At 42.7% G+C, this 24,866-nt stretch overlaps 1 protein-coding gene across 1 annotated transcript in view; it reads right to left on the bottom strand.

Annotated features, from left to right (window-relative positions):
- Window positions 1-24,866, bottom strand: part of ADGRV1 (adhesion G protein-coupled receptor V1) — a 2,003,619-nt gene that overhangs the window by 1,026,719 nt on the left and 952,034 nt on the right. Inside the window, exons 62-63 of the mRNA XM_069225272.1 lie at window positions 4,976-5,114; window positions 139-324 (exon numbers count right to left, since the gene is read on the bottom strand). Of these exons, the coding sequence (XP_069081373.1) occupies window positions 139-324; window positions 4,976-5,114 (325 nt within the window). The remainder of the gene's footprint in view (window positions 1-138; window positions 325-4,975; window positions 5,115-24,866) is intronic.

Raw genomic sequence — 24,866 nt, 5'->3', positions numbered from 1 at the left:
AGTATATCCTTCTGTCCACAGCAACAGTTAAGCAAACTGTTAAACATTACTATGAAATTCTCACTGTGGTATAAAAACATTGCATGAAGGTACAATAAGTACTCCTTTCCTAAACAGCGACTGGCTTCCAGTTCTTACCAATTTTGCTTCCTCTGATATCTGAAGAAGTTCCTGAGTGAATACAAATTGCCCGTAAGGAAAATCACTGGCAGCCATTGTGATGTTTGCGACTCTCATTGACTCATTGATCAATCCACCTTCAGTGACGGCTGTCAAATGAAACTGGAAGTGCTTCTTCTCCTCAGGAATATCATCATCGAGAGTCTGCACAGAAGAGAAGAACACAGATCTGACAACATTTCACATACAAAACAACATTATTCGGCCATGTCTTATAAATTTAGCCCAGAAATGATCATTTTAGGCCTGATTTACAAGAGTACAGTTACACATCCTTGTAGGATCACTATTTTTGTGGTATTCACTAACTACAAGTTTAATTTTACTAATAGTAATTGTACGATTGTAGAGGAAGATCAAGTACGGCGCTTTGTTTATAGTTGGTCAAAAAGTCAAAACAGTTTCGAATATCAAGTATGTTGAAGTATGGCTCAGTGACCGAGGACTTCCATCTGCACATTGGCAACTGTGGCAAATAGTCTCATTTTCCCCTTTCAGCACCTTCTTATGGGGTCCAGATCTTTCCACAATTTGTAAAGTCATCAATTGCAAACTGATGCCTTTTCACATGTTTAGAGTTTTATTCGTCATAGGCCACTTGCAAATTCTTAGTCCACTATGATTTGCACTTGGCTCTTGGTTGCACTGTCAACATAGGCAAAGTCTGATGCAATAGCACTTGCAATGTAATGACATTTATCTGGAGTGGTTGCAAATGCTCTTTATTCAATTGTATTGTAATTGTATTTTTAATGATTCATGAATGTCAGGATACATTACACAGATGTTTTTATATTAGTATCAGTCACTGTTGTTTTTGTTCCACAATCTTCCGTAACTTATGTTGATGTGTTCTTTAAATCCAAATTAAGTAATTTGATAGGCCTATCTAAGTACTGTTCACTTCTGGTGTGCAGATTTCATCATGATTGTATTTCATCTTTCTTTCTTCTTTTTTGCTGTTTTTGGATGATTTGAAATTATTTTGATTACCCTTGCAAAGAAGTGATAAAATCTGAACCTGATTGTGGAGACTCTGCACTCATGGTGGAGACTCCGCTTTTTAAAAGATAAACCTGTCCAATCGTTTTATGTGCAAAATTCTCTGCCCAGCAGCGGACTCTCGCAGTCCTAAAATTACTAGTAGCAAAAAATTTAACTTTTGTGAATACCACAAAAATAGTAAATTTACACAAAAGAGTAAATTTACCTTTGTGAATTAACTACTTTAGGAAACAATAAGTAAATAATATGACTGAAGTCGCTAGTTAAGTAAGGTTAAGCAGCAATGAGTGATTGTCTTTTTAATGTTATATTATACATTTGGAACTCGAATGAAACACTTTGCTGCCTTGGGTGGCGCCTTTACAGGCCTTTATAGGCTGTTATCAGCAGTGGTGGAGGGTAAATACTATCAAAAGAGTAAGTGAAGCAACAAAAACGCCCGAAGTGAGCAAAACTGAATAAAGCACTTAAATACGTCACTTGATCTTCCTAACTCTAGTCATTATCATAGAAGTATAATTCACGCTCCGAATTTCTGCTTTGTTAATTTACACGAAGTTACTCCTCCTGTCTAGAACCGTATCCTGCTACATCAGCAAACTACGCATGCAAATTATCCACTTGCTAATTTGCGTTTGTGTTGGGTTCGCATGCATGTAAAGGGCATATTACTTGCAACCCTGAGGAGATGAGATAATGTATTTATTATGAACTCCACTAATGTGTTCCTCCATATTCTTTTCTTCACCACACCAGCCAGAAGTCCCCAATAACTAACATCCATGAATACTAATACGCTAGAAAGGTAAGGTGTTTTCAATGAATCTGGCTCCAGTTAACTGGGACCTTCTTTCAAATATGAAATAATATTTCTGTGGTTCACACCCTGTTGACATGGAGCCTGAAGCCAGTTACCATAAACCATACGTGGCACTTCACTCCTGTGCCGAATACAAAATCATCACCTAGTCCTTCGACCTCTTTGAGGGAAAGCATTAACGACATTAAAGCATGATTATAATCTTATGTAACTTAATAGAGGCATCTAAATTAAAAATTATTTTCATCTGGTAAATCCTGCAGTGAGGTGAATATACAATGAGCACGGAAGGCCACAAGAGATTAGTTTACATTTTCAAAATCGAGCTCATTAAATTAATGAACTGCTTCACTAAAACAAGCGTTCATTCACACTAGCCTGTGGTTAAATGACAGTACGTCCAAACGAAGAAATACCTGACAACTCACTCATAAGGAAAGCATTTTCCACGCTGTACAGTTACACACGAGTGCTTAAAAGTCGAAACATTTTGCTGCAGAAAGCACGAATGATTTCTGATTTCCAAGCACAATTTTGACCACGTTGAACCCAGAGCGCACCCACATTCCATAAACCTCTCACCATTGGCATTAGGGTTGACAGCAACCACAGTCTTGAGCGCAAACTGTATTCCACATTAGGACTCACAGAAAAAGGATACGCAGCACATTTTCAGCATACCGGGGGCTCCAGACTGCATAGCTTCGGAATAAGCTCAGGGCTTTAGCTATGGGTTGGCAAGGCTTAAATATCACTCGCGCGTCGTGCGTAGTCAGGAATCGTCACCTTTTGCCAAGGCAGCCACGTTTTGCAATGCCACATCATTTGTCAGGCGGCAAAATGTAGCTTTTCTCCCCTGAATCCTTGCTAAGTGATGTCCTACCAAAAACGGGCAGAACACTAGACTGCAGAGGCTAGTGAGCCCCGCGTGAGTATTCCTAGGTCGACTTCGAGTAAGTGGTAGCTAGGAAACGCTTCAGGTGTGATGGAATGAACTGTGTGATCCTGAGCAGCAGCCTGCCTGTGTCCTTGAGCGTAACCAGGAACACTTTCCTGCTGCCTTGCAGGGCCCCATTTTTAGTGCTTTTTCTTTCAACTTTGTCTGCTGGTGAAAGGCTTTAACTTTGCAACTTAGCAGGGCACTAACAACTTACTTGGTACAATGTTGGTTATCCAGGGCTACAGCTTATCGAATGCATTGAAGCGCAGGACGTCCCTGATGGCATTACCTTATCTGTAACTTTAGCTTGGGCCATGCAGCAGCAGCAGTGACACCTGGTGCACAAGAAAGCAACATGAAGGAACCCTCTCTTCGAGAGACAGATCTGCTTCTCTGCTTTTGTATTTATCTAAGTGGGGAGACAATGTGCACGTCCCGTTACGGTATCAGCAATGCTTACTGATGGAAAAGTCCTGTACTGGAAGATATGGCTAGACAAGTGCATAGCAAAGATAGATGACTTGCTTTTGGATGGAGCCACAAAGATGTCTCACAGACTGAAGGTGGAGCCTGGTCCCAGTCAGGCTCAATGATAGAATATTTCCAGTTGTATCACTGTCTCAACATGCCACTCACAAAATGAACTACCCGACTCCCCAAGCCACCATTGCTTGAACATTCAGAGAGAATTCAGTGAGACAGTCTCTGACCTGCATAGGAGTAATATTGATCATGTAATTTCCAGGCCAACCTCTGCCACCCTTAAAAAGTGGTGGGGGCTCCGACTGTCAGGAAAGGACTGGTATGACATCATTGAAACCCATGTCAATGGGCACAGGGAGGCCCACTTGAAGTTTGAATACATATGATGCTCCACCAATAGTACTGGTCCTCAGATAAGCTGCAGCAAGAACAAATGGTGCTCCTGTTCGGAGTTTTGGCTAGTGGTGGTATCATTGTCTATAATGTGTGTGAATTCTCTCCACTGAAGAGTTACTAGGCTGGAATTTGGGTCGAGATGAAAATGAATATGAATGCAAATGCACCTGTGCATATAGCAAATAAACCTGGTTTACTTTACGATCCTAAATGCAGTCGGTTTGTCTGAGCCACCGATGGTGAGGGGAAAGGTTCTGCCTCACATGAGATGTGTAACGCTTGTCTTTAGGAAGTTGTGGGAGAGGTGTTTGGTGAAGGGAGTTGTTCGTCTCTCTTACTGTGTTGTGATCCCGACGCCTAATACATGAAGGTTTAGAGAGCATGACGTCACTGTATCAGTACCTCCCTGTCACTCTACAGGAGCTTAATTTCTATAAGATCTTTATGGATGCATAAACTATTGCACTGAATGATAACCAAAAGTTTGAACTTTTACTTTCTTCTATATTGTGCACTTTTCAAATAAAGAGTCATTATACACGAAAAACCATACCTGTCTGCCACACTATCACCACTATACTCTGTAGCCTGTCGTACTAAAATACATGCACTTTCTGCAGACAGAAAAAGGTAAACACACTATAACTTCTTGCCGTATACCCCACTCAGTGCTTGGTATGAGGTGGTGGTTGCAGGAGGGACACCCAGCATTAATGTTTGGGAACCAGCTCTTATTTTAACTACGCAGGCCCGGAGCAAGAGAGAGGAAAACGCAACAGGAAGAGAAAGACGGAAAAACAGTAACAAAGAAAGAAAGCTAGTCTGAAAAAGAACCTGAAAGAGTGAGATAAAAGAGCTTGAAGTGTCTGGTGGTTGATGAAAGAAGTATAAGGCGGAATCAAGACAAAAGAGCGAGGCCCTGATATTCGCTAGCGCCGGCTGCGGACTTCTGGAAAAACTTTTGGCGCTAAAACTTATTCTTATTTAAAATTAAACACTTACGTCACTCATATTACAAGCAGAAATGCGTCTGGGCTAACATGTCAGCAGTAAGATTTCTGGGACTGTGGTTACTGTACAAAGGAGAATACACTGGTGTCGCTGGAAACGTCTACGAGCACTCAAATAAAATGTTTAACATGTTTTCTTACCTGAATACGGATTACAGCTGCCGATTGTAAATCTCTCATGGTTAGAGTCCCAGATGTCTCAACAAATTCATTAAGAAGCGGTGGAGTTATGTTCCAGTTTATCACTATCTCTCCAAAAATCCCTGGACCACGTATTAAGCTATGTAGGAGAAAGTTATGGTTATGCTTTGTACGCATTTAAAAATACTTTGTTTACAGTTCTTAGTTTAAGACAGGTGAGTAGTTCCACTACATTACTACAAAGAATAAACAATGTGGAAGAAACGAGACGTACAATGATCTAAAGCATTTGGCTCGGCGTGTTTCTCTGGGGCCGTTACTCTCGAGGGATTAGTCAAGGAGTGATTGTTGCCAGAGCCCTATTTTTGTTTCGATGCCATTATTCTCATTAATTCTAAGCTGAATCTTAAATTTTAATTTTAAATGTACTAATTTACCCATTTTTTACCAGTGCCTTCTTTTACTGTATAGGTAGACCTTCCATATCCCCTGATACATAATATTTGTCCTCGTTTCTGTGTTTTTATTTTCTTTATTTTTAGTTGCCCGATGTAATTGCCCAAATATTTTTGTATGCCGAGGTAATTTAATCAAATGAAACCCATGTCACCAAAGCCTTCCTATTGCATTATGTATGTTTATTGTACATCGTATTCCATCTTCTACACAGACACAACAGTATGTCAGAAAATAGACATATCAACAAGTATACATTTTGAAATAAAAAATTGTACTGATGCAAAAGGTTTTATAGCATGTTCATGACGAAATAGAAGTACACATTGTCTATTTCACAGGATTCAGACTTGCAGTCGCTTATGTCTTTGCCGAGATCACCAATTTGGTCCAGTTCTGCTTTTCTCCCAAGACAAATTTAGTTAGTTTCTTTAATATGGACTTTTCATTTTCTTTTGGGTGGTTTTTCATATTTTACGCATTAGTTGCGTTCCTTATGGACATTATGTTCAGCTTTTAGTGTTTGTCTGTTTAGGCTATACAGTCGCTTAGATCTTTATATTTATTGTGGGTGTGTATATAACACACACAAATCATGTTTCTTTAACTAACATACAGTCTCCTACTGTGTATTGGTCACAAATCCTTGGCTGATGATAAAAGAAAAATAAATGCCTTTGGTGCAATTGCGAATGTAAATGCCATATTTAACAAAGCCATTTCCATGGTGATGAAGCTTGATCTTGCTAATTTGTACATTTGGTCATTCTTTGTTAGCTTGAAGTCCATGGTGATTTCAAGGTTTCTTACTTCCTTAGATACTTTAGGAGGTGGTCCTGACTGTCAGGCCAGGCGCAGAGTGGGTCATATTTTTTCCAATTACTGCATGTGAATATTTCTGTTTTGGAAGCATTCAGTTTAAGATGGCTCCATGTCATCCACTGATCAACTGATTTGTGAGTTTCCAATGTCATTACGACTTTACAGTTTGAAGAGTTTATGGAGTATTTGTGTGTCTTCTGAAGAGTTGTAGCATGTCAGCTGAAATTCACATGATCATTGTCCGTAATGACCTCATGTAGTTGTTGAAAAGGATGAGTAAGATGACTGAGCATTGAGGGACCCTTGCTTTTGTGAAGTATGGTTTGGATGAAAAAGGGACGTCTGAATGACATTTGTTCTGTTTTGAAGGTAGGATGTGATCCAGCCGAGAGCAGTCCCCTCTGTGCCACCTTCGTAGAGTCTTTGTATTAGAGTGTATTTGTCAACTGTATCAAAGGCAGCTCAGAGGTCCAAGAGAAGTAGTACAGCAACTCCATTGTGGTCTACTGTGTTTTTAAGGGCATCCCAAATGTGCCTCTGCCAGGGAGGAATCCAGTATGGTAGTCTGAAAGTATGGGGTTTTCTTCAATGAATTATGACATATGGGCAGAAGCTGCTCTTTCTATCAGTTTGCACAGGAAAGGTCTATTTGTAATCAGTCTGTAGTTGTTGGGGTCATGTGGGTCCAGGTTTGTTTAATTGAATAATGGGCGTACGTATGCTTATTTTAGGTCTTCTGGAAAGATTCTTGTAGTTAAAGAATTATTGATAATTCTTCTTACTGGTGTGGCAGCAGAGATAGATAAAAGACTATCCTTGAAAACGTGTGGGAGACAAGGGTCAGAAGGGAGCTGCAAAGGCTGCTTGCTCTGACCAGATCCATAAATTCACTTTGGGATATTTGTTTGAAAGAAAGCAGAGGCTGGGTTGACTTCCTCTTGGAGGGGAATTTAGGAAACATGTTGGTGCTGGTGTCTTTCCTTTGTCTTAAATAGGAGTCTAATATGTCTGCTTTGGTTGTGTAATTTTTTACAATTTGTCTGTGAATTCTTGAGTAATGAGATGATGTCCTTCCATGCATTTAGGTTTATGAAATTTGGTGAGAATTTTATAAAATTCTTTATTGTCAGATTTAGCTGTCTGAATTCTGTCTGAATAGTAACTTGTGGTATTTTATGTTGAAAAGCTTCCAAATGGTGGTCTGATCATGTGACTGGAGTAATCTTTTGAAAGGTAACTATTTCTGGATTTGCAAAAAATACATCTAAGATGTGTCCAATGATGTAGGTGGAATTGTGTATGATCTGATAGATGTTCAGTGTGATTAGGCCAGTGATGATAATTTTTGGATGGGACATATTGGTTTTGTCAAACAAAATGTTTAGTTCTCCAGGAATGCATAGATTAGAGTACAGTGTTAAAAATTTTGAAACTGTGTCTAGAAATGTGTCTGGGAATGCTGCATTGCTAGGTGGTGGTCTGTAAAGGAGGAGAAAGTTACAGAAGGAAGTTGGTTTAGGGTTGCTTCTGCCAATGAGGTTCTCACAATCTTGTCTGGCAATGTCATAGGTTTTGGTGAGATTTATTGTTTGCTTGAATATAACAGCCAGTCCACCTCCTCTTCTGCCTATACAATTTTGTGTGATAGTTTGATAGCCTGGGGGAACGGCTTCCTGCAACACTGGAGCCATGTCATCTCTCAACCATGATTCCGTTATGAAGATTAAGACAGGTTGTGTATCAGTGAGTAGGTTGCAGATGTGGTGCTTGTTTTATGAGAGTGATCGATCATTTATTAGTAGTCAATTGAGAGAACGTATTTTGGTGGTGGTGTGACTTTGTTTTGAAGAAGAGTAAGCAGTATGTCTTGAACTTGTAGCAGGTATGTCATTAATGTGGTATTAACTGTAGGAGGGTCACAATAGCGTTTATTTTTCTATATGGTGTTCCTTGTCAAGCAGGCTTAGAAGTAATTTTGCTGGGTCTGTGTGTATCAGCGATGGAGATGGTGGTTGAGAGTGAGATGTTGAGCTGTGATGTTTATGAAGAGTAGCCTTGTTGTGTAATAGATATGGGGATGCAAAGCTGTGAAGCGTGGCATGCTGTTTATTTTGTTTGCATCAGTTTAGGGTGGAAGGAGTATGGTTTAGGGGTGGTGGTGGAGCATGTGTGTCATAATCCAAGGCTCCAAATTGTGCTTTGGATGAGAGGCAGGTGAATGAGAGTTGCTGTTTTGGTGTATTTATTGTTAGTGAAGATAGAAAATTTGAAAGTAAAGATGGTTTAGGATGCGTGTCATTTGTGTTGTGGAGGGAGATGGTGTAGGTTTCTAATTTGTGACAGAAAGTATTATGAAAGTATGTGTGATTTTGATGTGCTGGTGTGTGTGTTTTGTTTTGGGGGAGTAGAGAGAGGAGATATTGATGAAGTGGTTTTCTGAAAAGACTTTGCATGTAAAGTACTGTTGGTGAGTGATATCTGAATTGTACAGGGGGTGATGATGTATTTTAAAAAAGAGTGTATGTGGTGTGAAAGAGGGGACAAAAGGTATGAGTGTTTGTGTTAGGTCTGATCACTGGAAGAGGTAATATGTGTGGTGGAGTGAAGTTCAAGGATTGTTTGGTTGCATGTTTTTGGTAAAAAGAGGAGGAGGGTGTTGGTGGATGATAGGATGTAAGGCTGAGTGTATGTTTTGTCTTGATAAAAAGGCATATGTTAGAAGGAAGTAGAAGATAGAACCGGTGTTTTGTATGAACAGGGAGTGTGTGTCAGGATGGATTAAAGTTGTATAATGTGGCTTTGTGTTGGTGATGTGTGGATTTCTTAGTGGTATAAGACAGAATTGCGTTTTGTATGAGAATGAAGGTACTGTAGCATTGTAGTTGGGGTAGAAGGTTGTATAGGTTTAGTTTGTGGGGTATTGTAGTGGTTGTTGAGACAATGAAATCTGTATGATGTTTGTTTGTGGTATGTGATGACGCAGAAAAAGAGGGTCCAACATATATTCATACATATCATGTAATCAAAAGCATATAATGTAGTGTGATTTTAGTAAAGAAAATAATGTACGAGGGAAATTGTGCCCTCTGGGTAGTTCGCCATCATTATAAACGAGCTTTATTAATCATGAAGAATTGGAAAATGTAGTAATCTGTCATAATTGCAAATGTATGCCATGATTTCTCGTTTGAAACTGTTTTGCTTAGCTTAAATTTAGTAGAGGCTTTGGCCTAGTTGCCTGGTCTCAAATTCTAACCGCGTGCCTTTTTCCTTGAACTAATGAAACATATATTCTTGCTTGAAGTTGAATTTTTTCCAGCAGAGATGACTAATACACTTATCTCCAAGATTTCGAACTAGGCCGGTTTCATCCCCTTTGATACAAGGTCAGTCTCTGCAGGTGTGGACAATGAAGGTACAGATAGTAAAATAATTGGCAAACCATGTTACAACTTGTGTTCCAAGGCTCCAAGGACAGTGTATGCATAAGTGAGCGCTAGTAAAAAGGCAATTTTCATTGGACAATTTGAAGCCAACCTATGAACCCTCCAATGGAAGACCCTGCAGAATTTGGAATGTTTCTTACTTACACCCACTGGACAAAGAGAAGTCAGCCATTTTTTCCGATGCCAATTTGAAGCCAGATGCCAGACTCCATTTTGGACGACACCCTGATGCCCTTTTCTCTATCCGAGAGAAAGAGACTTTAAGAATTCTCACCCTAGAGACTTTAACTATGATTTGCCCCGTCTTGCCCATAAAGTAACTTTGCCCCATTTTCCTTGCTGATTGCAAGGAAGCTTGCCCTAACCTTTGCCCTTTTGAAATTTGCCCCATGATGATCGAACCGGTACCTGAAGGACGAAGACTTTTCTTGAATGCTGATTGTATTTGGTAAATATGAAAGGATAAATGTATTATGCATTGTGTTTTTCCTTTTAGGTACCAACTGCTATTTTATAGGGACTTATCTAGAAGTTTTCCAAATTTGTGTTGACAAAATTCGTTTTGCATGAAGTACCACATGCCAATGCTAATTAGAGGTTAGTCGAGGGATTTGTTCGATGCACCATGTTGACTTGAAATCTTGTTATGCTGACCAATGTATGAAATTAGTCAAATACAATTAGTCATATTAGTGATTTGTATTGCCATAACTGAGTGTATAATTATCCAGATTTTGCGTAGATTGCGTTTCTTCCGCAGCCATGGACAGCTTGCAATGTTCATTTACATATATCATCTGGTTTTGAGACTTATATACATCGTGCTAGCTTTGTTAATATAGGGAAATAAATTCACTAACTTTTAATAAACTGGTGTGGTTATTCATGACTGAAAGGTCATAGTGCGCCGTAATACCAACTGTTATTGATTTTGATGTGCTATATTGATCTATTAATTGAGTATTGACTACTGATTGCAATAGTTATCGATTATTGATCTGAGTGACCTGACTATTCTAGAATGAGGAGAGCCCGACTCGGTTAAAAGATTCACCGACCTCCAACGTGTCCAGGTACAAGTAACTTATAAGGGCTGGACGCGTTATCAGTAGATGGTAGCAGAGATTGATGGTTTAGCCCTTTGGGACCCCATCCGAACAATAGATAGAGCCAAGTTAGAATTTTCTTTGATAAAACAAGTTGGAGGGATGATGATGCCCTAAGTCCCCAATGACTTTCCCGGGATCTCGGAGCTTGCGAATGGAGAACATGGAGGTGTGAGAATGGTTTCGGCGTTTCTAGTGACGGTATGAGTGAAGTTAGGGTTTTGCGCTTGCACAGCTTATTGCCGCAGATTAATTGAGAAGTTTGTGAGGATTTGAGGGGGTTAAAAGATATTAGAAGAGTGTTACTCTAAAAGTGTGAGAGTAGGGAAGTCGTCGAACTTTACGTGTGTGTAGCGCTTTGTGCAGAAAAAATTGTCCACGTGGTTGTTGATGTTGAGACGGGCCCTGCGAGGTCAAGAGACTACGGAGTATGTTGAAAAGTGTATGAGACACTTGTTTGATGTTGTGATCTGGTCGGTTTAATAGGTTGATCGGGCGTGGTCAATAAGTCGGTATGAATGTTGCGGAGTGAAAGAAAACTTCGACTTTGAGATTTGACGAATTCTAAAGTGCACTAGAATAGTTCATTGATCAGTTGAGAGTAAAGTTTGCGGGTCAAATTTTGCTTGCGAAAGTGGGAAACCGAGAAAGATGGAATAACTGCCGAGGCTAGTGAAAAATCCCTAAGGTTTCTGAAGCAATTGTATTACCTTTCCTGTAGTAAACCGACAGATCTGTTTTATTATTTATTTTGGTTAGTGCTCGCAATATATTGCAGAAATTAGTTTGTGAGTGAAGACGAATGAAAAGAGGACAAGCCGCGGGACTTTGTCAGCCGCAGTGTGTGAGTGTGACGTCACTAGGAGCCGCGCTGGGATAGGTTGGTTGATGAGAAGGGTCGCGCGCAGATTGGACACAGTCCGTGAAGCGCAATTGGTAGGAGAAAGGCAAGGGAAGAGTATTCCGGGAATTAAAGTCACTTATTGATTACACATATTTTAGGAAAACAAAAGACGGAAAGATGAAATTTTTCAAAGCATTTAAGAGTGCCATGAGGGGAGACGTTTATATTAAAGCAAATGTAGGAGAAGAAACACCGCCTGAGGGTACACCAGCTTACATTGTCATTGAAGAAAAGGGTGTAGCACCATGTCTTTGGTTAAAACAATGGTGCAAATTAAAAGAGAAGCATGGAAGTGTAGCGTTCCCTATCCACGGGTCGTTTAATCTAAGGGTTTTAGAAAATCTGAGATTTGCGCTATACGACATGAAAGTACCTCCAAGACCAGCACAGTTTGAGGCACTAGCAATTTGGGAACTAATAGCTAGAAACCAACAACAAAAGAAGTTCGAGACCAGAATAAGAAAGGTAGAAAAGACACTAGCGGATGCTAGATGGGACACCACACAAAAGGTTTGGAGATCAGACGTATTGCAGGGGATTAAATTGTTTCCAGCGATTACCGATGAAACGGAAGGACGGAAAGCTACCTATAAGACAAATAGGAGTCAATCCAGAGATAGAGAGAATAATAGAGACTCGAAAAGAAGAGACGAGTCAGACGATGAGGAGTTCATTATACAATTGTTGAATGATCGCCCGCCACCATATGTGGAAAGCGAACAGGGCTCAAGCATTAGTACTGCCCCTCCAGAACCAACACATGGTAATGTAACACCGAATTTGAGGATATCTCAGAGGCCGAGTAGTTCCGATATGCCTTTCTCACCGCAGATGTCACAAGTTCGGAGAATTTACCCAGACGTGCCTACATTGAAACCTACTGATAACTATCAGCCACAGAATCAAAGACACTGTTGTGATGAACATAACATGGGAACGATTTCTGATTCAACGGCGCAGGGAGGACAGAGTTACCAAAGACCAATATTGATTCAAGCTGAATCAACGCAGTTCTTAATGCCTCAAAAGCAGACACAAGAAGTGCCGAAGCATACTCAAGTGACAGGGAGCCAGTTGGGCATGCCAGCAATGATGAACCATAATGTGGGGATTAACATGCCACAGAATTTGGGGAACGGGCAGAATCCAGATGCAATATCTCTGCCTATTACTGTAGGTCCACCAGTACCACTGTACATACAGGCAAATTCAAGTACAAGTGATCAAGGGTTAATGATACAGAGTGGGACAGGGAGAAGGTGCATAGAAACCACTCCAGAAACAACTCCGCTAGCGACCCTGCCAAATGGATCTGGGTCCTTGTCAGAATTTAGTCCAATCCCAATTTGTGCCCCGTCAACTGTGGTAAGGTCACATCCACCACTATTAGTACCGTTAACCTCAGAGACTGAAACATTACAGAAACCATCAGTAGCAGTTGATGTAACTGCTACACTGATGGGACTGAACGCGCAACAGTTAACACAATGGTTCAATAGCCTGAACTCCCCACAGAGCACATCCAGCGGGAAGGGAGAAGAATATCAGAATAAAATAAGATTGGGTATGGAGGCAGATGAATTGGTAGAGGGAACAATGGGTCTGAACAGATTAGAATCCTACACAGAGGAAGAGCTGAGATACATGTGCCCTAGAATTACAAGAGAAGTAAGCAGCATACATAAGAAGTTACAAGAAATTGCAGACAGAAATGAGATCGATATAAGTAAGACTAAACATCTGAGCAGAAGCTACAGGTTAGATTTCGAGACAAAAGACTTCGAACACATGAGATCCGCAGGGATGAAAACACACCTTAAAGAGATACTGCAGAGTGCACAGGTCTGGAGATGTTTAGACAAATGGGAAAGCAGATGGGTCAAGAAAAAGGACAAAAAGAAAGAAAGTACTCCAGAGCGGAATGAGAAAAAACAACAGAAGGACGATCGTGACAGATAACTATGTTACCAATGAGAGAGACAGCAGGGGGAAAACTTGTACATGTACCATGGCACAGGTGCGATATTCAATCCTTTACGGACGACTTTCCCAAATTGAAAGAGAAGCCGATTGAGTGGTATCAACAAACAGATAGATTTGTGAAACTCGTGAAATGTCTCTGGGAAGACCTAAATACTCTATTTGAAATTGTGGTTCCGGCAGATTTGTGGGAAGATTGTAAAAGGGCTGTAGGTTGGCCGACAAGTGAACCAGAGAGAGATAGGGACACAGGTGCGCCATCACCTACGGTAATGAGCTTGTACCACAAGGTGATCGAGCACTTGAAAACCAAGGTTGCGTCGAAAAACGTGGATTGGCAGAGGATTGACAGGACGGCCCAAGAGGTTAAAGAATCTATACATGCGTACTACGAGAGATTGTTGAAGGCGTTTAAAAATTACAGTGGCACAGAGGCGATTGAGGCAAAAGACATGCTCCATTTTGTGTTCAGGTTTGTGGAAGGGCTGAGACCCGAAATCAGCCAGATGATTAAAACGCATTTGATTTGTTGGCAGTCAAAGTCGATCGATGAAGTGTTGAATTATGCCAAATACTGCAGTGATGAGATTGAGACAAAGCAGAAAAGATTGAAAGAAAAGGTGATGGTGATGCAGCTTAGAGCAGCTCAGACAGGTTTGCAAGGTTTGCAAGGTTTTCAACAACAGATGCCGCAGCAGCAGCAACAGGGAAACGCTATGTTTCAGCCGCAGATGAGAGGCAGAGGCCGAGGAGGTTTTGTGAATAATGGTCCTGATTTGAATACCGTTATGATTCCAAATGGTATACAGGCAATGAAGAAGGTGATGCCGTGTCACACGTGCGGAATCATCGGGCATTGGAAACGGGAGTGCCCAATGATGGTGCAGGAGGTTGTAGGTCAGCAAAACAATGATGTCAATGCATTTCAGACTATGAGAGGACCAAAATTGAGAGGTCCGAATCCAAATTTCCAAAACAATATAAACCAGCTGCAGGGTTTACAACCCATGCAACCGCAACAGGTGCAAATGCCCGTGTGCAAATGGCACAATTGCAGCCAATGCAACAGCAGTTTCCTATGGTACCTAATCAGCAAATGCAAATACCCCTAGCACCAATGAATCAGCAGCAAGCAATGCTTCCTCAACAGGTCACGGGTCAAGGAATTAATCAAAATGACACAGTACACCAGTTCCCAATACACAGTGAGGATGGAATAAACAATGCATGGGAGAGTGAAAGTTCAGATGAGGAGGGAAATTGTATGCTTGCAGCATCTTTGGAAGTTGATCAAAAGGGCCCGTATGTGGAGGGAAGAGTTATGGGTCATCGCGTTTCATTCTTAGTTGACACAGGAGCTACACGTTCCACTGTTAGGAGCAGTGAAGTACCAAATTTGCCACTTTCAGGGAGAACAGTACAAGTAGTGGGAGTAGCAAATAGGTACCTGACGAACCCAATCACAAATCCAGTTCAAGTCAGAATTGGCAACTACCAAGGGTCACATAAATTTGTGGTGTGTGATTCAAGCCCGATATCACTGTTAGGGAGAGACTTATTGTGCAAATTGGGGTGTTCGATTATGTGTTCCAACGATGGAATTAAAATTCAGACAAGCAGTGATGGGGAAGAAGAGGACAGCGTAGGAGGGGATGAAATGGAAACTGTCGATGAAGAGTATCCCCTGATTACCCTTTATCCAATGATCACTGAGGCAGACATTCCTGCTGAGTTACAAGAAACAGTTGGAAAGGAAGTGTGGGATATGACAGGGAAAGAGGTGGGATTGGTGAAAGGAGTGGAACCAGTGAAAGTGACTGTAAAACCCAATGTAACCTTTCCCCAGACCCCTCAGTACCACATGGCACAAGACACCCTCATAAAAGTTGCACAACTAATTGATGAGTTTGTAAAACAGGGAGTATTGAAAGAAGTATTGAGCAGTCCATGTAATTCGCCAATAATGGTGAATAATAACCCAGTGGGAAGGTCCGAATTGTTCAAGATTTAAGAAAAATAAATGACATAATAATAAAATGTTGCCCTGTAGTACCAAATCCGGCTGTGATCATGTTTCAAGTTCCTTGTGATGCTGAGTGGTTCTCAGTCATCGACTTGTCACAAGCATTTTTCTCTGTGCCTCTTCATGAGGACAGCCAATTTCTCTTTTGTTTCAAATTCCTAGACAGAGTCTACAGTTGGTGTCGAATCCCTCAAGGGTTTTCGGAATCACCATCGATTTTCAACCAGATTCTAAAGAAGGATCTGGAGGCGTTAGAATTACCATTCGAGTCAACCCTAGTACAGTACATTGACGATTTGTTGATTGCATCCAAAACTGAAAGTGACTGCACAGCCGACACCATTGCCCTATTGAACCATTTGGGAAGGAATGGACACAAGGTGTCCCCTTCAAAATTACAGTTCTGCCAGAAGAATGTGAAATATTTGGGTCACCAAATAGAGAAAGGGTCACGGAGAATTATGAAGGAAAGAATTACAAGTGTACTTCAAATGAGTCCACCAAAGACGAGGAGGGAGGTGAGAAAGTTTTTGGGAATGGTGAGCTACTGTCGCCAATGGATTCCCAACTTTTCGACTTTAGCCAAACCATTACTGAAACTGACCCAGAAAGATGCATTGGATGAGATCGAGCTGAAAGGGAATGAGATGGATGCTTTTATTGAATTGAAAGAATGCATGTGTAGGGCCCCAGCTTTAGGTATGCCTGATTACACGAAGCCTTTCACATTGTTTTGTCATGAACGTGATGCGTGTTCCTTGTCTGTCTTGACCCAAGCCCATGGTGGCGTAAACAAACCAGTAGCATATTTTTCAGCTACTTTGGATCCGGTCGCAGCAGCACTTCCAGGGTGTTTGCGCGCCGTAGCTGCAGTTGGTATCAGCCTCACTCAGAGTGAAGGAATAGTGATGGGACACCCTTTAACAGTCATGGTCCCTCACTCAGTTGAGATACTTTTGACACGTTCCCGAACACAGCACATGACTGGTGCTAGACTCACAAGGTATGAAACAATAATCCTGGGATCACCTAATGTGCAGCTGAAAAGGTGCACTACGTTGAATCCAGCAACCTTGTTTCCCAGTGAGAATGCCGAAATTGAGAACGCTGAAGACGTCGAGCACGACTGTCTTCATGTGACTGAATTTTGCACCAAACCAAGACCTGATATCAAAGACACCCGACTGGAAGAAAATGATCAAATTATTTTTGTTGATGGTTCATGTTTAAGAGATGCACTGGGACTATTGAAGGCAGGATATGCTGTATGTACTGTAACAGGTGTTCTGGAAGCATCATGGCTTCAAGGAGTTTACTCTGCACAAGTAGCAGAATTGGTGGCCCTTACTAGAGCTTGCCAACTTTCTGCATTGATGAAAGTTACCATTTACACTGACAGCCAGTACGGATTTGGAATAGTGCATGATTTTGGACAATTGTGGTCGCAGAGAGGCTTCATGACCTCTTCAGGATCACCAGTGAAAAATGGTGAAAGAATAAGAGAATTGTTACATGCAATTCAATTACCAGGAGAAGTAGCAGTGGTAAAATGCAGTGCACATTCAAAAGGACAAGACTATGTTTCTCTGGGAAATGGATATGCGGATCAAGTCGCAAGGTTTTGCGCATTGAACTGTATATTGCACAGGGATGAATGGAATTTGATAAATGAACCGGAACTTGAACCAAGTGAAATTTTTGCTCTAAAGGTTGTTGACACAATGGACGAATTGAAAGCCTTACCGAATAATGTCAGTGAGGATGAGAAACTCTCATGGACCAAATCACAATGTGGAAAGAGACTAGATGAATTGTGGGTTTCAAGTGAAGGGAAATTTGTTCTTCCAAACAGCCTTTTGACACAGATAGCCAGATTTTACCATGGACAAGCTCATCTTGGGAGGGATGCCATAATTAGACTGTTTAAAACTGATTGGTTTAACCCCAAATTCCGTCAAGTTGCTGAGGCAGTTTGCCATTGTTGCGTCATTTGCCAACAGATGAATGCAGGGAAGGGAACTGTAGTAAATTTGAGCCACAGTGGAAGAGCAGGGGGTCCCTTCAGCAGGATGCAAATGGACTTCATTGAGATGCCTGTGCATGGAGGTTTGAAGTATGTGTTGGTGATTGTGTGCATTTTTTGTCATTGGATTGAAGCATACCCTACACGCAGAAATGACAGCCTCACAGTTGCAAAACTACTCTTGAGAGAGCTAATACCACGTTTTGGATTCCCGATCTCTTTAGAATCAGATAGGGGAAGTCACTTCAATAACGAAGTAATAAAATTGCTTTGTGCAGCACTGAACATCGAGCAAAAGTTGTAGCTACCGCCCTGAAGCCTCAGGTCTAGTGGAGCAAATGAACGGCACATTGAAATCAAGGATGGCGAAAATATGTGCATCAACAAACTTAAAATGGCCTGACGCATTGCCCTTGGTGTTAATGTCAATGAGAAACACCCCTGACAGAAAGACTGGATTGTCCCCGCACGAAATTCTCATGGGCAGAGCCATGAGACTCCCAGCAGTTCCCGCAAATGCTCTTTTGAATATTACATATGATATGGTGTTAGACTACTGCAAAGGTCTAGCTGATGTGGTTCGCTCTTTCTCTCACCAGGTGGAGGCAACCACCTTGCCACCGATCCAAGGTCCAGGACACGCCCTGAAAGCAGGTGACTGGGTCGTGATAAAGAAGCACGTGAGGAAGTCGTGTTTGGAACCCCAATGGAAAGGACCTTTTCAAGTGATTCTGACGACTACCACCGCTGTGAAGTGTGCGGGAGTTCCCAACTGGATTCACGCCAGTGTCACGACTCACGTGCTGCTTGCGCCTGGAATTTGCAGATCTGGTGGCGTGAATCTTCAATGTTCGGCTTTGGCCCAAAAAGGGGCGACTCTTTCTGGTAGCCACGGTGCTGTAGGCAATGGAGACACCAAGAACAGACCGTGCCCTTCAGAAAGTAGCGCCAGAGGGAAAAAAACCCTTAAAAAGGGGAAAAAACCTCCAAACAGGAAGACTCCTGGAGAAAAACAAGAACAAACAAACAGGAATCCAAAAGGAGCAAAAATCAGAAAACACAGAATGCTGAATCCAAAACCAAAAGGCAAGGAAATCAGGAGCGAAGACACTAACTGAGCAGAAAGTGTTGCAGCGCAAAGAAAGAGGAAAAACACAGCCCTTATATACCAAAAAACAGGAAGTGACCCACAGGAAGTAAAAGGACACCATCTTAGATAGGGAAACAATACATAGAACAGAATAGTAGAGGAACCATAGAGAATAGGGAACAAGGAATGCTGGGAAAGCACAGGAATCTGGGAAGGAGGAAAAAACATAAAGAAAGGCACACAACAGACTGCAAAAAAGAAGAAAGTACAAAGAAACGAAGAAAAACAGGTAAGAAGGTTCAGAGACCCCTGGGACAGTGAAAGGCAGAAGGAAGAACGAGGCCCCAAGCAAATCTGGGGCCTCGAAACGCGCAGGAGAGGCTGGGGGCGCGCCGCGTCTTAATAACGCGGTGCGCGGCCCGAGCCGAACGCCCGGCAGAAGTCGAGCTCTCGGCTCGCGCCGCACCGCGCGGCGCGACAGTAGGTCCCCCTCCCGAAGGCCCAGGTTTAAGAGGGAATAAACAGTGAAAGCGTTGAATCAGGAGAGGAGCGTGAACGGAAGAGGCATCTTCCCATGAACATTCACTGAGAGGATAACCCTTCCAATGAATCAGATACTGAAGTCGTCTATGAAAAAGACGAGAGTCACAAATTTCCTGCACTTCATATTCAGGAGCATCATCCACAAGGACAGGAGGTGGACAAGGAAACTGACGTGAGTAAGGATCAGGCACATAAGGTTTAAGCTGAGAAACATGAAAAACCGGATGGATCTTCCATGTATGGGGTAAGTGAAGACGGACAGTGACAGGATTGACCAACTGGAGAATACGGAAAGGCCCATAGTAACGAGGTGTGAACTTGTTTTGAGAGAGACGTGAGGGCAAGAATTTGGAGGAGAGCCAGACTTTATCTTGCAGATGATAACTTGGATTGGTTGTACGTCTCTTGTCTGCAGCCTTCTTCATATACCTCTTGGTATGTAACAAATTAGATCGAATTAGTTTATGGAGTTGGAGAAGGCGTTTGGAGAAATAGTTAATAGCAGGTAGAGGAGAGTTGGATTGTGGAGAAGTAGGGAAAGAGGTAGGATGAAAACCATAGGAACAGAAAAAGGGAGTGACCTTGGAGGCACTATGGACTGAGTTATTGTAGGAAAACTCAACTAAAGAGAGGTAAGTGCTCCAGTTACTTTGGGTAGAATTGCAAAAGCATCGAAGATACTGCTCTAGTCCTTGGTTCAGACGCTCAGTCTGTCCGTTGGTCTGAGGATGGAACCCTGAAGACAGGGCTCTATTTATATTCAGTGTTTTACAAAAATGCTTCCAAAATCGGGAGATGTACTGAGGTCCTCTATCAGATATTATGGTATGTGGAAGTCCATGGAGACGGAAGACATGATCTATGAATATTTGACTTAGTTCTTGAGAAGTAGGCAGCTTTTTTAGGCCAGTGAAATGAGCCATTTTTGTGAAAGAATCCACTGTGACCATGATAACCCGGTTTCCTGCTGATGGTGGGAGCGAACACATAAAATCAGTAGAGATAGTATGCCATGGGGCCGATGGAACAGGCAAAGGCTGTAGTAATCCTGCCGGTCTGGTGTGAGGTATTTTGACTTGGGCACATATGGGACAGGCCTGAACGTATTTTTCCACATCCAGTTTCCAGGTAGGCCACCAGAAAAATCGTGAAAGTAGTTCTTGTGTGGCTTTGATGCCTCTGTGACCAGCTACAGGGGAATCATGGCACATTTGTAATGCTTTCTTTTGCACCTTGTTTGTAGGGAGGAATATCAGGTCTTGGTAATAAAAATATCCTTGTTTCTTGTACAATAATGGTCTTAGTTCTTCTATGTCATGGTCCGATAGGTTGGCGTATTCTTGTTGTACTTTTTCCAGGAAAGACTGAGCCACTCCAATGATCTTACTGGGTTCTAGAAGATACTGGGATGAGGAAGGAGAACACTCTGGATATCGGCGAGACAGAGCATCAGCCAGAATGTTTTGAGATCCTGGAATATATGTAATATAAAAATCGTACTGACTGAAGAAAAAGGCCCAGCGGGCCTGACGACTATTCTGGCATACAAAATTTCTTAAACATTGTAAATTACGGTGGTCTGTCCTCACCTCAAATGGTTCCTTGGATCCCATCAGAAACTGTCTCCACTCAAGGCAGGCTGTTTTCAGAGCCAATAATTCCCTTTCAAGTACGGAATAATGTTGTTCAGCTGTGGAAAGGATATGAGACAAATAGAAAACAGGATGTTCAAGGCCATCATCCTCTTGTCGTTGGAGTAAGACAGCTCCGATGGCTCTCTCAGAAGCATCAGTTACTACTATAAATTGCTTGGTGGTATCTGGATGTCTTAAGATGGGGGCTTGGGTGAAGGCTCTCTTTAAGCTTTGAAAGGCTGCTTCAGCAGCCTCAGTCCAGACAAACCCCTTCTTTAAATTGTCCTTCTTTAAGGTGTGAGTTATGTGGCTAGTCTGACTGGCAAAGTCTAGAATGAATTGTCGATAGAAGTTTGCTAAACCTAGGAAACATTGTGTTTCTTTTATGGTAGAAGGAGAAGGCCACTCTAGGATAGCTTGTACCTTTTCTTGATCCATAGCTATGCCGGTGGGACTTAAATGATAGCCCAGATATTTGACTTCCGTCATGTCGAACTCACATTTCTCTGGTTTGCAAAATAGTTGATGATCACGAAGTCTTTGAAGAACTTGTTTCACATGGGAAGTATGGAGTTCAGGATTTCTAGAATAAATAAGAATGTCATCTAGGTAGATCATGACTGTCTGATTCAGTAGGTCTGAAAACACTGAGTCCATAAATCTCTGGAAGATTGCGGGGGAGTTAGTAAGACCAAACGGCATAACCCTATATTCAAAATGGCCAAATGGGGTCCTGAATGCTGTCTTCCATTCGTCGCCTTCTCTTATGCGTAAAAGGTGGTAGGCTCCTCGTAAATCCAATTTAGTAAAACGTTGGGCCCCTCTGATTGCTTCCAGTATGTCCCTGATGAGAGGCAAAGGATAACGATCTTTAATGGTAATTTTATTCAGACCTCGAAAATCCAGGCACGGACGAAGATCCTTAGTCTTCTTGGGCACAAAAAAGAGAGGGGCCCCAGCCGGAGACGACGATGGAACAATAAGACCACTCTGTATATTTTCGTCCAGATACTCCTTTAGAACTTCCTTTTCGGGTTCCGTGAGGGAGTACATCCTCCCAAAAGGAACAATTGTGCCGGGTTCCAATGGAATTGCACAATCATATTCTCGATGTGGAGGTAGCACAGGTTTTGACGGTTTTTGGAAAACATCCTGAAACTCCAAATAGTGGTCTGGGATCCCTTGGACCGTATTAATGGACATACCAGTGGCACCTTCAGTAGCTAAGGATCTTTTCGGAGACCAATACTTGTCGGAAGTAAAACAGTTCTCATGACAAAATTGCGAAGACAAAGAGACTGTCCGGGTAACCCAATTTATATATGGGTTATGTCTGATGAGCCACGGAATTCCAAGAATGATGGTATGGTTAGGGGACGTAATAAGATCGAAGGAGATGTGTTCTTAATGGTTTCCCACCTGTAGACTTAACATCAGGGTAGTGGTGTCTACAGGACCAGAGGATATCAAAGATCCATCCACAGTGTGTATCTGTTCGGGTACTTCTTTTGCTTGAGTAGGAACTAGGTTAGCAGCAGCCCACGTCTTGTCCATGTATATACCACTAGCACCACAATCTAGTAATGCCATAGTCTTTTCTTGACGACCGTCAGGAAGTTGTAACAGGACAGGAAAGATGAACAAGGCCGTTGTATTGTCATTAAAGGAGCTGATGGAAGGTATAGCTGTAGATCCCGTCCCCTCCCTTCTTACAGAGGACGGGAGGTGGCGTTTCCCGAAGGCCTGGACGGACGTACTGGACAGGTACGGAGCATGTGACCAGCAGAACCACAATACAGGCACAACCCTCTCTTGCATCTGTCTTCTCGTTCACTAGCAGAGAGCGGACCTCGGGTAGTATCCACCTGCATGGGTTCCCCTTCGATGTCTCTAGCAGGAGTGCGAGGTTCCTCGGAACGCTGCAGGTATGCACGTGAGCTACTTGGCTGGGCAAACCCTCTACTCCTCTTCTTTTCCGATCTCCGTTCCTGAAGACGATATTCAATGGACAGTGCTTGATCCATCAGGCCACGAAGATCTTCCGCTCTGGTAGAATGCACTAGTTCATCCTTTATTTCTTCTTTGAGTCCTCTGCGAAATAATGTTACCAGAGTACGTTCCACCCAAGTGGTCTCTGCCGCCAGCTGACGAAAACGGGTTATATATTGCAGGACGTCTTGGGAGCCTTGTTGGATGTCGCACAAGGCTTCTTCAGCAGAGGCTTCCAATCCAGGACGGCTAAACATCTGTTTGAAGTGTCTCACAAAGGCGGAATAGTCTGACAATACAGGGTCGTTGGAGGACACCATCGGGGTTGCCCAGGCCAAGGCTGGACCGGATAAGGCACTGATAAGATAACCCACCTTGGTCCTGTCGTGGGAGAATTGAGTAGGTCGGAAGGCGAAATACACCGTTAAAGCATCCAAGAACTCGCGAAGCTTGGTTGGTTCACCAGAGAAACAAGGGGTAGAAGCGGAGATTGTCGGAACATCACTGGTGCGGAGGGCCAAAGCCTGTCGTAACGCAGCATTTTCATTACGTAGTTGTTGCAATTCCTGGGCTTGTTGCTGAATTGTGGTCAACAGAGATTGCTCCGGATCTGCAGCAGCCGCCACTGTATTATCCATGGTGTTTGAGGACGTCGGAATGGTTTGGCGCTGCAATCTGTCACGACTCACGTGCTGCTTGCGCCTGGAATTTGCAGATCTGGTGGCGTGAATCTTCAATGTTCGGCTTTGGCCCAAAAAGGGGCGACTCTTTCTGGTAGCCACGGTGCTGTAGGCAATGGAGACACCAAGAACAGACCGTGCCCTTCAGAAAGTAGCGCCAGAGGGAAAAAACCCCTTAAAAAGGGGAAAAAACCTCCAAACAGGAAGACTCCTGGAGAAAAACAAGAACAAACAAACAGGAATCCAAAAGGAGCAAAAATCAGAAAACACAGAATGCTGAATCCAAAACCAAAAGGCAAGGAAATCAGGAGCGAAGACACTAACTGAGCAGAAAGTGTTGCAGCGCAAAGAAAGAGGAAAAACACAGCCCTTATATACCAAAAAACAGGAAGTGACCCACAGGAAGTAAAAGGACACCATCTTAGATAGGGAAACAATACATAGAACAGAATAGTAGAGGAACCATAGAGAATAGGGAACAAGGAATGCTGGGAAAGCACAGGAATCTGGGAAGGAGGAAAAAACATAAAGAAAGGCACACAACAGACTGCAAAAAAGAAGAAAGGACAAAGAAACGAAGAAAAACAGGTAAGAAGGTTCAGAGACCCCTGGGACAGTGAAAGGCAGAAGGAAGAACGAGGCCCCAAGCAAATCTGGGGCCTCGAAACGCGCAGGAGAGGCTGGGGGCGCGCCGCGTCTTAATAACGCGGTGCGCGGCCCGAGCCGAACGCCCGGCAGAAGTCGAGCTCTCGGCTCGCGCCGCACCGCGCGGCGCGACAGCCAGTCACACAAAGAGGGTATTGTGTCCCACAGACAAGGAAGTTGACGCGCTGAAGTCACTAGTAGCTGATAACAAAGTGCCAAGCACTGAGACAGAGCGAAAAAGAACTAGAAGCGAACAGGCAGAAATAGAGGAAGGAGAAATATTCTCTGAGGACGAAGCAACTGATTCACTTGGGGAAGACCAAGGAGGAGCCTCAGAAAGCGACGAAGCAGCTGAGGATGACAAAGGGCCTGAAGCAGCTGAAGGTAACAAAGAGCCTGAAACAGCTGAAAGTGACAAAGAACCTGAAGAAAGTAACAGTGACAAAGAGCTCGAAACAGGTGGAGAAGCAGGGGAGCCTGATCAGAGGAGGGCTTTCCCTGAAACAGACGATACAGGAAAAGAAAAGGAAAACCTGATTGACTTCCCAGA

This window comes from Pleurodeles waltl, chromosome 1_1, assembly GCF_031143425.1.
Source record: "Pleurodeles waltl isolate 20211129_DDA chromosome 1_1, aPleWal1.hap1.20221129, whole genome shotgun sequence".
Classification (NCBI taxonomy): Eukaryota; Metazoa; Chordata; class Amphibia; order Caudata; family Salamandridae; genus Pleurodeles; species Pleurodeles waltl.
Note: the sequence above shows the minus strand (reverse complement) of the source record. Positions and strands in the feature narration are given on the sequence as shown.